General features: G+C 50.1%; 1 protein-coding gene across 4 annotated transcripts in view; it reads left to right on the top strand.

The window, feature by feature from the left end:
- Positions 1–14,419, top strand: part of emid1 (EMI domain containing 1) — a 50,815-nt gene that overhangs the window by 27,464 nt on the left and 8,932 nt on the right. For all 4 annotated transcript variants that reach the window (XM_030359476.1, XM_030359474.1, XM_030359473.1 and 1 more), the window contains 6 exons: positions 8,075–8,164; positions 8,297–8,358; positions 8,673–8,799; positions 10,502–10,546; positions 10,635–10,751; positions 13,356–13,472. In XM_030359476.1, the coding sequence (XP_030215336.1) occupies positions 8,075–8,164; positions 8,297–8,358; positions 8,673–8,799; positions 10,502–10,546; positions 10,635–10,751; positions 13,356–13,472 (558 nt within the window). The remainder of the gene's footprint in view (positions 1–8,074; positions 8,165–8,296; positions 8,359–8,672; positions 8,800–10,501; positions 10,547–10,634; positions 10,752–13,355; positions 13,473–14,419) is intronic.

The raw sequence follows: 14,419 nt of genomic DNA, 5'->3' as shown, positions 1-14,419 counted from the left end.
CAAATCAACCGTGGGCAAACAGCGTGGGAATAGGAATGGAGGCGTGTCCGGTGAAACACGAGGGCTGAGGGCTGACCCAGAACCAGCTGGTTATGATGATGAAGGGAAGGATGGTTAGCCGAAGGTCGGTGGGTCGGCTCCCTGACTCAATCAAATTGTGAGCTGACAGATCTTCTGGTGCAATAGGCCTCCACTGAGCTCCCATCATACTTAGTGGTCTTTCCGTTGAACCCTTGAGGCAGTTCACTCATAGAAGACGAGAGGGGTGAACCATTTTTTATTACCGGATTTGACTAAAACAGGACTTTACAGAAAAAGACGAGACCAGTTCTAAAAGACGTTCTCAAGTAACATGACACATCGTTTACTAAGTTAAGTTACAGCTTTTCAATCGGCAGTGGATACTGATAAGATTGACTAGTTTTTCGTTTTATTCTCCAATTTGACCACTGTAGACCATCTATATGGTGTTCACACCAACGCCAAACCAGTCTGAAACTGCCTTCCAAGCTCCTCTGTAGGGTCTGCACTTAAGAAGTTTGAAGGGATCTTTAATTGCATTCCAGAAGTGTAACAAAGTAGAGGGGCATCATGCTGCGGAACTTCGATTTTAATATGGCAATTCGGTAAGATGGTGAACATGACATATAATATAAGAATATTTGATCAGAACGGTCAGTGTCGGGTTCATCGCAGTAGCTTGTTACTAGCGGTACCCCGTTTTGGACCACCATTTGTACAAAGTGTGTGTTTATGTGGCGAGGTCACAGACCGTCAGACACTCCGTACAGTCAAGCAACAGCGAAGGAGGCTGCGGTTTCACCCGAGGCAGCAAAGCAAGGCATCCTGACCCAAGCTACCATACTGTTGTTTAACTGGTTAACCAGGTGACCGCAGGGAGAGAGGAGGCATAGAGAGGAGGCGTAGAGAGGAGGAGGAGAGAGGAGGCATAGAGAGGAGGTGTAGAGAGGAGGAGGAGAGAGGAGGCATAGAGAGGAGGCGTAGAGAGGAGGAGGGATGAGGCATAAAGAGGAGTTGTAGAGGAGGAGTAGAATTGAGGAGTAGAGAGGAGGAGGAGAGGAGGCATAGAGAGGAGGAGTAGAGAGGAGGAGGAGGAGAGAGGAGGCGTAGAGAGGAGAAGAGAGGTGTAGGTGAGGAGAGAGGAGTCAAGGCGGCGTAGAGAGGAGTAGAGGAGAAATGCATAAAGGAGGGACCGAGACCCTGGCTGTGGGCTCCTCAGTGGGGAGCAGTGGTGGCCGAGGAGGAGAAAGGCACTTGACGGGTTCGATGTGTGACCGGGGTCAGCCGGGGTCAGCCGGGGTCAGCCGGGGTCAGCCGGGTCCAGGCGTGAGGGTTTTATCAGGTCTGGTCCTCATTGTGTCTCCATTAAAAACAAAAGGGTCATGCCCCACAACCCGGGTGTGGGATTCCTTCTTCTCTTCTTCTTTTATGACTTCTGCTGTTTCCAGTGGAGGACATGTTGACATGGTGGGCGGCGGTGGCCTGATCCGGGCGCCGCGCTGCTGCAGATGTGCCACCGCTCGCCCGGCCACACCGACCTCAGCTCTGTTTGTTTTCATGGCCTTGAGGTTTGAGAAAATTGCTTCCATTTCATCTTTTTGCCCCAAACCGCATTGGGGTTCTGGGTGAAGATGACTGAGGGACAGTAAAACAGTCGGACTCTATTTTTAAACTCAGCGGGTTTGTTTTTTTATTGACTTTCATCAGGCTGACGAAAACACTGGAATAAACTTCTGGTTTGCTCTGTTGTGGCCGTCTGTTTTGATCCCTCGCTCGACCGCCTGCCGCTGTGGCCGTTTTATATCACCATGACGACCGCGCCGCAGAGGAACCTTCTGGAAGAAGTGACGCACTGTAGCGCACTATTCACCACCGCACAACACCACTCAGCCAATGAGAGGGGGTGGAGAAGGTGACGGAGGAGAGGTTGGGGGAGTTGATGGAGGAGGTGAGGGAGGAGGTGCCGGAGGAGGTGATGGAGGAGGTGATGGAGGAGGGGAGGGAGGAGGGGACGGAGGAGATGATGGAGGAGGTGATGGAGGAGGGTATAGAGGAGGTGACGGAGGAGGTGATGGAGGAGGAGACGGAGGAGGGGACAGAGGAGGGTACGGAGGAGATGAGGGAGGAGGTGATGGAGGATGTGACGGAGGAGGTGACGGAGGAGGGGACGGAGGAGGGTATAGAGGATGTGACGGAGGAGGGGAGGGCAGCCAGTAAATGGAGGTGTGGGCGTTCAGTGACGCTCCAACAGGGCATCATTGTCCTGTATCATGCTGTATGAGTGTCATGCAGTATGTCAACCATACTGCATGATGCGGCCCCAGGAACTAGTCCGGTCTGGAAGCAAAGGGTCCCCTGTACCGGGGTCAACTCCTCCAGGGTCCCCTCCTCCGGGGTCCCCTTCTACGGGGTCCCCTCCTCCGGGCAGCCTCCCTTACCGTGGGCCTCCTAACTTCAACTCTCTGCCTACTGACCATCTTAAAGACTGGTGTGCCAGTTAGTCTGCCTGACTGCCCGTCTGTCTGTCTGTCTGTCTGTCTGTCTGTCTGTCTGTCTGTCTGTCTGTCTGTCTGTCTGCCTGAATGCCCGTCTGCCTGAATGCCCGTCTGTCTGTCTGTCTGTCTGTCTGTCTGTCTGTCTGTCTGTCTGTCTGTCTGTCTGTCTGTCTGTCTATCCGTCATCAACATACTTCAGAAGCGAAGCCTGAGTTGATGACAGAAAGGAAAGGAAATGGAGAGGGAGGTGATTCACGGACAGCAAGTCGAGGGGCTGAAGAGAGGGAGGAGGGGTGAGAGAACAAGAGAGAAGGAGTGAGGTATGGTAGAAACAGATCTACCTGCCCCTGTATTGGCGGGAGGGGCGGGAGAGGAAACAGGAAGGCCCTCTCCTTCCTGTAGAAGATTAGAGGCTCTGGATTGGCTGATTCTGCTCCTCCAGACGGACAGCCCCACATCAACCAGACAACCGGCCAGCTGTCTTCTCCATCCCAGCCTCCTTCCTCTAGTGTCAAAACAGTCCTCTTTCTCTCTGTGTGTGTGTGTGTGTGTGTGTGTGTGTGTGTGTGTGTGTGTGTGTGTGTGTGTGTGTGTGTGTGTGTGTGTGTGTGTGTGTGTGTGTGTGTGTGTGTGCGTGCGTGTGTGTGTGTGTGTGTGTGTGGCTAGCTAAAAGTTTATAACTATATGTCAAGGAAAAAGCAATCATTACCCTGCTCTATCCTTGATACCTTAACACCAAACAAAGCATTACCCTGCTCTACTCTTAACACCAAACACAGCATTACCCTGCTGGGCTCCTGCTGTTCTGTGCTGACTGATGAGGTGAGGTGTGTGTGTGACTGTGTTCAGCGCCCCGTAGACCCTCGCTTACCCTCACACGCCCCCCCCCCCCCCCCCCCTCTTGGCCCTCACCTGAAGGTGGCCCCCCAAACACCTCAGACCCTTAGACTCCAGCAGACGGCGGGGCCAGGGGGGGTGGGGGCGACCGCCGCAGCGTGGGAGGAAGTCACACATGAACGCCGATGTCGGTATTGGTCTTGACTTTTCGCGGTTCGCCGTTTTCGACCTCGTTTCAACCCATGATGAAAACATGATGCAAACAAATGTTCACGAGGTCCAGGTATTGGGCTATTCCTAGCAGACATTCCTATAATACCCACATGTATGCTTCATTTCACTTCCATTCTATTGAGCCACAACAAGGAATCCAATAAATCATTTACTAGTTATATTTACTTGGGGGGGGCAGACCCACAGGCTGATAAACAACGAGCCCCCCCACCCCCCCACCCCCCCTCCATCACCTCATAAAGGAGGCCTGTCACCCTGGGAACCATAAAGACTGGCTGAGGAAGCAGGTGCTGTGAGAGGGCCCGTCGAGGGCCACAACGTGGGTCCCAACGTTGTGATGTGACGTTTTTTCTCCGTCTCACATCGGGACGTACGTACGTTTGTGAGTACGTATTTCTGTACATGAGAACAGACGTCTCAGCAGAAGTCATTCATATCCGAACCATCTTTGACGGTTGGATGTGATCTGTTCAGCCCCATCACATGTTTTTATGTGTGCAATGCGGTGCTGTTTCCTAAACGCATGGAATTCATTGTTGATATTAAGAAATGTTTTATCATCGTTTGAAAGCATATTCTACAAATCAACTCTCCCTTCAATCAGAGGACTCTCTGATTGTAGAGTTAGAAGTACAGTACAGATACTGTACAGTAGAGGTACAGTACAGTATAAGTACAGTACAGTAGAGGTATACACTCTGTGGTGCAGGGGTTCCAAACCCGTTTGGTTCAAATCAGTGGAGAAGCTACAGGCTAACAGGATGTGCTGAATGGACGAGTTACCAGAAGGTGTCAGTGATGGAGGATGGCCTCAGTAGGTCCTTATCCAGAACCAGAGGAGGGCGGTGGATGGCCCTCTCCCACCTCATCCGTCTTTAAGGACAAAGCAAAGGAAACGACTTACTCAGCACACATCAACAAAAATAAAATTGTGTGAGTGTGTGTTTTGCTGTGTGTCTGTCTTTCTCTGTGTGTGTTTGTGTGTGTGTGTGTGTGTGTGTGTGTGTGTGTGTGTGTGTGTGTGTGTGTGTGTGTGTGTGTGTGTGTGTGTGTGTGTGCGTGTGCGTGTGTGTGGAGGCAGCAGACACAGACTAATACTCCTCTTGGTCGCAGCACCTGGTCTAAAGATGCTGAGCTCAGCAGCACTGCTGACAGAGATGGATCGGGAACTAGTTGTGTGAGTGTGTGTTTGTGTGTGTGCGTGTGCCTGTGGCTGTGTTCATGCATGCATGAGCTGGCTGTGTGGGTTAGTGGCTAGGTTGAATTAACTGTGTGGGTTAGTGGCTAGGTTGAATTCACTTTGTGGGTTAGTGGCTAGGTTGAATTAACTGTGTGGGTTAGTGGCTAGGTTAAATTACCCCTTGTTGGACCCACTGGTGGGGGCAGGATCATGAACTCCAGTGCATTGTTTTGCAGAGCTAGTCTGTGATTGGTCCACATGGCTGCCAGGTGATGTCAGAGGAATGAAAAGCGCAAATCCAATTTTCTGAGCTCATATAAAAATGTATCTGGTAAAGAAAGTAAACAACAAAGTACTTACAGAGATTGTTTATTGCAATGTGTCGATGTGATGCATATGTACGTGATGGTTGTGGTAAACAAAGGCAAGCCTACAAGATTTTCTGTGTGTGTGTGTGTGTGTGTGTGTGTGTGTGTGTGTGTGTGTGTGTGTGTGTGTGTGTGTGTGTGTGTGTGTGTGTGTGTGTGTGTGTGTGTGTGTGTGTGTGTCTGTGTGTGTGTGTCTGTGTGTCTGTGCGTGCGTGTGCGTTTGAATGGCGTGTGCGTCTGAGAGAGCTGACCTCATGAGATCCTCCATCCTGCCGGCTCCTCTGAGGGGGTCTCAGGTTGTGGGACCCCTAATGAAGCTGTGATCCAGGGAACAGAGGACCAAAGGTTACGTACATTCACAGCTCTACTCTGTGCTCACTGGGGCAATTAGCCCACTAGAAGATGGATGGACCCCCAGGGCTTAGGGGCTCTGGGGGTCCATCCATAGCTGTGACGTTATTGTTGTGGTTAGATCCTCCTGAAGACATCCCTCTCGTCCTTTTTCTCTCTAATAAACTCTTCCACGCACACACACACACACACACACACACACACACAACCACACACATATTTGCACATGAAACTGCACATCAGTGTTAGTTGTGAGTCACTCTTGGCTCAGTTCCAGGGACACCTCACAACTTTCTAACATCAGCGCTGGGACCAGAGTACGAGGAGAGGTGGAGAAGGAGATTAGTGGACAAGGTTAGAGTTAAGGAGACAGCTTCACGGTGACAAATTAAACCAACTAGAAGGTTAGAGTTAAGGAGAAAAATAAAACCAGCTAAAGGTTAGAGTGAAGGAGGAGAATAGAACCAACTAGAAGGCTAGAGTGAAGGAGAATAATAGAACAATCTAGAAGGTTAGAGTGAAGGAGATCAATGGAACCAACCTGAGGGTTAGAGTGAAGGAGAACAATAGAACAATCTAGAAGGTTAGAGTGAAGGAGAACAATAGAACCTACCAGAAGGCTAGAGTGAAGGAAACGGCTTCATGACCAATAGAACCACTGGGCTGCTGAGAGGAGAAGGGGTTCCTGGCTTCTCCACCTCAGAGGAGGAGGTGCTCAGCAGGGAAAGGTGGGGAGAGGGGGAGGGTGGGTCTTCAGGTTCTTTAAGAACACCCCCGCCAGACACGCATGATCACACACACATGCACGCACACACTAATTGAATGCAGCAGCTTCCATGAGCTGGGCTGCATCGGAAAACCTACACACTGAACATCAGCACAGAGATGGAGGGTTTACGCACATACGCACGCGCACACTCTTCTGCGCTGTCGTCTCCAGGAACGTGTGTTGACTCCGTGGGGGTTACAGAGCATTCGTTCACCTCCTCCTAGGGTAGGTTTTACTCCTTAGATGTACTGAGAGGTGGAACACTCTTGATATTTGGTGTGCTGCCTGCACCCTGTGCCATAATCGATCTGCCTTAGGTTATTACTTGGTTTAAATCTGTCTTCACCAAGAATCCTGGGAGAAATACCCTCAAACACGGCCAAAACTAAACATCACAAGCACCGACATTGAGTATAGGGGGGGCTATTAGAGGGCTCAGTGTACTGCCGACCATGTGGTCAACCTCCACTCCTCCCGTCAGGCAATTACTCAACCTGCTCTCCTGCCCCTAGCCCCCCTAGCCCCCTAGCCTCCCAGCCTCCCAGTCCCCAGGCAAGTCAGCTGTTGCGTCGACAAGCGTAGCGTAGACATGGGTGAGTGATGGATGATGAACTCTGGCAAGGGGTCCAGTCTTCGGCCCACGCTGGCACCATATGCGCAAGGCTTCCACCTCCGACGGCACTACTTAATTGGTCAGCCTATCCATCAATCAAACAATTAATGCAAATAAATTGTGTCGGCTAACGGAGTGGCGGCCGCCCCTGGTCTGGTCTCCAGGGTCAGAAACACCTTGGCGGACCGCAGCCAGACCACACAATGAATCCTGTCTAGCCGTTCCTCCAGAGCCTGCCCATTGAAAACATACTGAAGGCCAGCGCCTCAAACTCCCACACCTCATAACCGGAGCCGAGGCTGAAGGTGGTCTCTGGTCGCCCCTACCCTAGCCCTAACCCTAACCATCTAACCCAAACCCTCACCCTAACCCCCTAACCTTAACCCTCATCCTTACCCTAACCCTCTCTCAGCATGAGAAGCTCTTGTTATGAATCCATTCTCTTGAATTCAAAAGGTACTTAGCTGATCCTCTTTCATGCTGGATGCTATTTTGGAACCAATAGCATAGAATAATAATAAAAAGAATAAGTTGTTCTTCCCTGGATTAAGCTGATAGATTCCCGCACACACACAAGGCAGACCACCAGGTGGTCAGCATATTGCGGTAGAGACTGGGCTCACCTGGGAGCACATCTGTCATCACCAGCCCCGGACTCAACTCATAACACATGTTCTGTTAGAACCAAGCCAGCGGCCCAGCAACCATCACACACTGTGCACACTACAGTACATTAATAAAGCTCATTCTAAGCAGGAGAGGTCAGAGCAACACAACCTCATTAACACTCAGTGGGTGTGATACCGTTAATCACTGGTGGTGAGGGCTTTGCGTTGTCTGTCCCTGACTGACTAGTGTCAGGAACATGGCTGACGACTGTCTTCCCGACGGCTACAAATCATTCAATCAAATCAACAGTGCAATAATCATTTATCATCTCAGACCGATACAATATGTTTCATGTGTAACTTTTGGGAAGAATTCTACAATGCATTCAATAAATGTTCGCCATGGTTGCATGATAATCTTACGCCAGAGCGATGATAAGAAAATGAAGAACAGGAGACAGCTCAGAGTTGCAAAATCAGGGAACCTCAGTTGAGAAAAGTAATATCATCTTTAAACCACATCAGTGATAAAGCATAAAAGAAGACCTATTTGACCTTTGACCCTCTGTTCTCAAACCTGTCTTTGTTCTTCTCTCAGAAGGCGCCAACCAGCTGGTGGGCCAGGAGGCGGCGAGGAGGCCCTCCTCTCTGCGGCCGCCGCCGCCGCCACGCACCGGGGAGACTGCTAGTAAGAGCTCTAGCCTTAGCTGTAGCATTAGCCTTAGCTTTAGCCTAGCTTCCTGAACTCTCCCAGCACATGGCTCATGTTAAGAGTCCAGTCTGTGGCTAATTTCTTGTCTGATGCTCTGATGTGTCGTAGGCTGTCTCAACTGCTCCCGGATCACAGCTCTGAGCAACCGGCTCGGCTCGCTGGAGGCTAAGGTACGTGCACGGACAGCTTGGTCTGTACTTTTGTGAAACTAAATCTCACTGAATCAGCTGGAAAAAGAGAACGCTGAAATGTGCCCGTTAAGCAGCAATCGAACAGATGTTATTGCCATCTCTTAAAATATAATTGTCTGAAATTGGTGCCGGGACATGTCACATGCTAAACCATGCTAACTGACATCACTGACAGCAGTGATCCATTTAGAAGCAGTGGTTGAATATTCCTGTTATGCTTTCCCATGGCTTGGATTTAAATATTGGTTTTCTGTGGACACAACCTTTTCTGAGCCTCCTTTTTATTTTACCAGGTTAAATTACTGACTGCGCCCAAGACAGAGCGCCCCCTTCAGGGGAAAGGGGTGACTGCACCAGAGGCCTCACTGCTGACGGGGGCCGTACCCGCCCAAGGAGCCCCTGGTGAGCCGGGACCAGCAGGTAATACACCTGGTGTGGCTAGGGGGACCAGCAGGTAATACACCTGGTGTTGCTAAGGGGGCCTGCAGGTAATACACCTGGTGTTGCTAGGGGGACCAGCAGGTAATACACCTGGTGTTGCTAGAGGGACCAGCAGTTATCCACCTGGTGTTGCTAGGGGGACCAGCAGGTCATACACCTGGTGTTGCTAGGGGGACCAGCAGGTAATACACCTGGTGTTGTTATTTGATGAGGGTGTGCTGGGTGGTCATAATATACCTTGTGTTGTTAGCGTAAGCTAGGAGGTCATAATATACCTTGTGTTGATGCTAGGATGAGCTATGAGGTCATAATATACATTTTGTGGATGCTAGGGTGAGCCATGAGTTCATGCAAACTAACCACAACATTTGTGTTTTAATAATTGAGGAGAATTATTCACTCAAAACCTTAGTTAAACAAAAAAAATAGTTTTCTCCGACTAAAGGTTATCTCCATTAGCAGTCATTCTCTTCTGGTCCATACCTAGTCCACTCCCCTCATATCCTATTTCCTATTTCCTCTATTACACTACTCTGTGAGCTCACACTGCACACAGTGAAACACACAGACACACACCACATTCTCGCTGGCATAAGAAACAAACACACACGCACACATTAGACACACACACATACACATACATACTCTACACTCTTTCCTTGCAAGCACACACTCACACACACGTCACTCCACAGACACACACACACACACACATACACACACACACGCATACATACACACATACACACACACAAGCACATGCTGGCATGCATGCACACAGACACACAGACACAGACTAATTTCCTTACCCTGCATAGAGTCGACTTGCTGCAGCTCTCTTCGTAATGCTGTGGAGTTTCAGGGCTTTAAAAGCCTCCTGGTCCGTTGGAGCTGAGCCGAGCGCTGCAATGCACTCTGGGTAGAAAGAGAGACTCCTCTGCCTCAGTGTCAAAACAACCTCCACAGCGCATCGGTTTCCATTACGTTCCGATGCGTCCTGACACAAGATGTCCCGAGTTACGATCATCGCGGGAGCTAATGCGCAGCAGGCCACTGGCTCGCCTTTTAAGCACTCCGTCCATCGGCCGCATGTCATTGATTAGCTAAAACAATGGCTTTTGTTCTCCGGCGAGGCCTTGTTACGGCATCAGGCATCTGATACTGGGCTGAGGTTCACTGCCCAGAAGCCATTATTAAGAGCTCCAGAGTGAGAGGCAGTCACTGTGGCCTAACTCTAGAGCTCCCAGCGCCCGCTAGCATCACAGCTGCTGCCCTCTCACCCTCGCCTAGCGCGGGCGCATCTCACTGTGACTCCTCGTTTCCTACTGCTTTCAGAACGTTTCTGATGGTCTGTTGATGGTTTGTTGATGGTCTGTTGATGGTTTGTTGATATTCTGTTGATAGTATGTTGATAGTCTGTTGATGGTATGTTAATGGTCTGTTGATGGTCTGTTGATGGTTTGTTGATAGTCTGTTGATGGTATGTTGATAATCTGTTGATGGTCTGTTGATGGTTTGCTGATAGTCTGTTGATGGTTTGTTGATGGTCTGTTGATGGTTTGTTGATAGTCTGTTGATGGTATGTTGATAGTCTGTTGATGGTATGTTGATAGTCTGTTGATGGTCTGTTGATGGTCTGTTGATGGTCTGTTGATGGTCTGTTGATGGTCTTGTGTCTCAGGCCCCCAGGGGGACAGCGGGAGGGACGGCGCTCCGGGCCGTGATGGTGAGTTACCGTTGGTCGGCCTCCTACAGCCTCTTTAGAGGCTGGGAACACACTGAGGTTGCAGAGGCTGAGTCTGCTCTCTCCCCAGGGAGATCCGGGCTGCGCGGCCCGCTGGGACCCAGCGGCCCCAGCGGCCCCAAGGGGGATGCCGGGGTCCGGGGCCCTTCAGGGACCCCTGGTGGCAGAGGATCCTCGGGACCAGTGGGTAAGGAAACACCAGAACCGCTAATGGAGTCATTCATGACGCGGAACGAAACTGTCTGTGTGTGTGTGTGTGTGTGTGTGTGTGTGTGTGTGTGTGTGTGTGTGTGTGTGTGTGTGTGTGTGTGTGTGTGTGTGTGTCGGTGTGTCGGTGTGTGTGTGTTTGTGTGTGTCGGTGTCGGTGTGTGTGTGTTTGTGTGGCTGTGTGGGTGTCTGGGTCTCTGGGTGTATGGGTGTGTGTGCGCGATTGTTTTGTTTTGTGAGAAAGACGTGTGCAGAGGTTTTTATATGCTTGCCAGCTAACATTAAGCTAACTTTAAGCCACGGTCTTCAATGTTTGAAGAGCAATTGTTTAGGAACATGATGTAGGTAACAAACACAAAGGAGATGCCCTGAATCCTGCCGTTAGCATAGAGATGGTCCATCAACTAAGCAAACACCACCAATCCAGCCTCGGCTGCTTCCATTAGGACGGACACACGACAGATCTGACGTAAGTGAGGCAACAGATAACTAAGGAGGGAATTCGCTTTCCTATTCGCTCACTGGCTGTGCAGATCTTTTGCATTTGATAGAAGATGTTTGGCCTCTCTGACTAAAACTCCCCATAGGTCTGACTCTGCTGTCATCACTTAATCAATCCAAGAGCAAACTGCATAGATTAATTCCAGAGCAAAAGCTACTCTTCATATGTTGTTTGAACTAATGTTGAGCCTGTTCAAGAAGGACCCGAAGGACACACACACACACACACACACACACATCCCGACATGGGGTTCATTGGCAGGCTGCTAACCTCGCCTCCCCCAAAACCACCACCATTCACGTGGTCACATGACCCTCGATCCTGCCGCTCGCCCCAGACGGGACTTAGAGCAGCGGCTGAACTCCAAACTGACGAGAAGCGCCATGTGACTTCAATCAAAAAGGAACCATATATACAAGTCTGGGTCCTTATGATTTCCATATGCCGGCAGTGTTTTTGTTTGCCCTGTATCCATTACTTAGGAGGAGCCCCCCGCCGCCGCCTCTCCCAGGCTGCTGAATACCTCCTCTTTAAGGCAGAAAGGTAAACATGGAATAGCATTGGGCTCATGTCACGCAGAACATGCCGAGCCAAGCAGATTTCTGAATGGGAGGTTAGAGGAAGAGGTCAAGCAAAACAACAACACTGGAGTCAAACGAGTTGTAATGAGTCACTGGTCTGAAGTGTGATTGAAGGGGTGCATTTGTTTTAGTTTTAGTATTAATATCTCGAACGTACAGCTTATACATTAGTTATTAATATCTCAAACGTACAGCTTATGGATTAGTTATTAAGGCCCGGGGTCTGTGTCCGGGGCCCCACGCCGCCCCCCTCACTGGGACCCGCGGTCTGTGTCCGGGGCCCCACGCCACCCCCCTCACTGGGACCAGTGGTCTGTGTCCGGGGCCCCACGCCACCCCCCTCACTGGGACCAGGGGTCTGTGTCCGGGGCCCCACGCCAACCCCCTCACTGGGACCAGTGGTCTGTGTCCGGGGCCCTACGCCGCCCCCACACACTGGGACCAGCGGTCTGTGTCCGGGGCCCTACGCCGCCCCCACACACTGGGACCAGCGGTCTGTGTCCCGGGCCCTACGCCACCCCCCACACACTGGGGCCAGGGGTCTGTGTCCCGGGTCCTATGCCACCCCCCACACACTGGGACCAGCGGTCTGTGTCCGGGGCCCACGCCGCCTTCCACACTTGAACAGGTCCGCCCAGAGACCAGGGTTTGCTGCTCTCCCCCCAGAAGGATCAACCCGGTCTGTAGTAACATTACCAACATGGGCGCCGCCCGCACCACCACACCGCTAATGAAAAGAGAACCAAGTGCTTGTAGCGTGGAGCTGGTCAGCACGCTAGTCACTAGCCCTGGCCCTCCTGGGGAAGAATGGAAATGAGGAGAAGAAGGAAAAGGAAGGCACAGTTGTGTGTCCTCGAGAGAGTCCAAACTACGAGGTCACACCAAGCTATCTGTGTGTGTGTGTGTGTGTTTGTGTGTGTGTGTGTGTCTGTGTGTGTGTCTTTGTGTGTGTGTGTGTGTGTGTGTGTGTGTGTGTGTGTGTGTGTGTGTGTGTGTGTGTGTGTGTGTGTGTGTGTGTGTGTGTGTGTGTGTGTGTGTGCACTTCTGTGTGCATGTCTTGTTCTGATTCTTTAACATTCAAATAAACACACATACACACACAAACACGCACACACCTGGTGCTGATGTAATGGTGTCTACAAAGTAAGTAGGCAGTTTTTCATCACAACTTTTTCTGCCCTAGAAGCCAAAATACAAGATAATTACTTTATTTAGTTCCATCTGCCTCCGCTGCTGAGTGGCCAGCCTTAAGTCAATGAGACCCTCCCCTTAAGTCCCTCAGACCATCCCCTTAAGTCCCTGAGATCCTCCCCTATTACTACAGTCCAGTGTTCTTACAGCTCACAGAGCCTTTATAATAACGCTGAAACAACATCCATACCTACATGATCCAATGTTTATTATTTTTTAATAAGAAATATTTTTAAATACCCAATACGAATCCTCCAGTACGACTTCTTTGGTTCCTGTCCACCTGACCTCTGACCTTCTGTACTCTCAGGGCCGCGCGGGCCCCCAGGAAACCCAGGAATGGGGGGTCTGCCGGGACCGCCCGGGACCCCAGGACTCCCCGGGACCCCAGCCCCCGCCAGCGCTCGCATCCCCGAGCCGGACCTCCGTGAGTGTTGTCCACTAAAGATGGGTCTGCCCTCCGGAACTCCTATGGAACTCATCCTCAGCTTTCCATGACTAAAACTTTATGTTTTATTAACTCTTGATTCATTCAGCTATTACTTCATCCTGGTCTCATACAATGTTCGTATGATATCTTATGAAAAGTTCTGAACAATTATCGGTGCATAATCCTATGAATCTCCAGTGATCAGAGCGCTGATCATTGGAGACAAAAGGAAATGGCCGACATGGCTTTTATTCAGAGTGAAACATGCTATTTTTTAGGATATTTTAAAATTTACTCTGGGTTTCGATGACATTGATAGAGAGAAATTTACATTTTATTTTCCTAATCTTTGCTCAGTGAATGCATATGATATTTAGTTTGTTAGATATGACAAACATTAATTCAGGTCTCCAAGCGTTTTCTATTGTTGCTATGGACACCCGGAAGTCTTTTTTTTTTTTATCATATCTTTAAAGTTTCTTAAAACAAAAACACAAGTGTGTGTCCTAAACAACTGACCAATAAAATAGCTTAATGTTGGCCGCAGACACGCCCAGCCTGATCTAGGTGTAATTTACAAGACCAAACAGGACAAAATTAAACCCAAGCATTTTGAATGGGGGCCACTGATTGGCTGAGATTGTTGGTGCGGAGCATAGTGGCATAGAGCAGCTGGCCAATTAGCTTCACGTTGGGCTGGAACCCCACCAAGGAAAGCTGAATGGCTAGCACGAGAAAGCGCGAGGGTTGTCCACTGTGTGTGCCCCATCTGTTTGTTCACTTGGTGGCAGTGTAGGCAGATTATTCGGTCACTTCCTGTTGGGCTAGATAATAAAAAAGTAATGCATAATTTAAGTAGAATTGAATGCCCTGATTCATATAAAAGATACCCCATGTCTCTCAATCTTATTCGCAAGTCATGAAAATGGGTTGGGAGGTAATCA

Source organism: Gadus morhua, chromosome 6, assembly GCF_902167405.1.
Source record: "Gadus morhua chromosome 6, gadMor3.0, whole genome shotgun sequence".
Taxonomy (NCBI): Eukaryota; Metazoa; Chordata; class Actinopteri; order Gadiformes; family Gadidae; genus Gadus; species Gadus morhua.
Note: the sequence above shows the minus strand (reverse complement) of the source record. Positions and strands in the feature narration are given on the sequence as shown.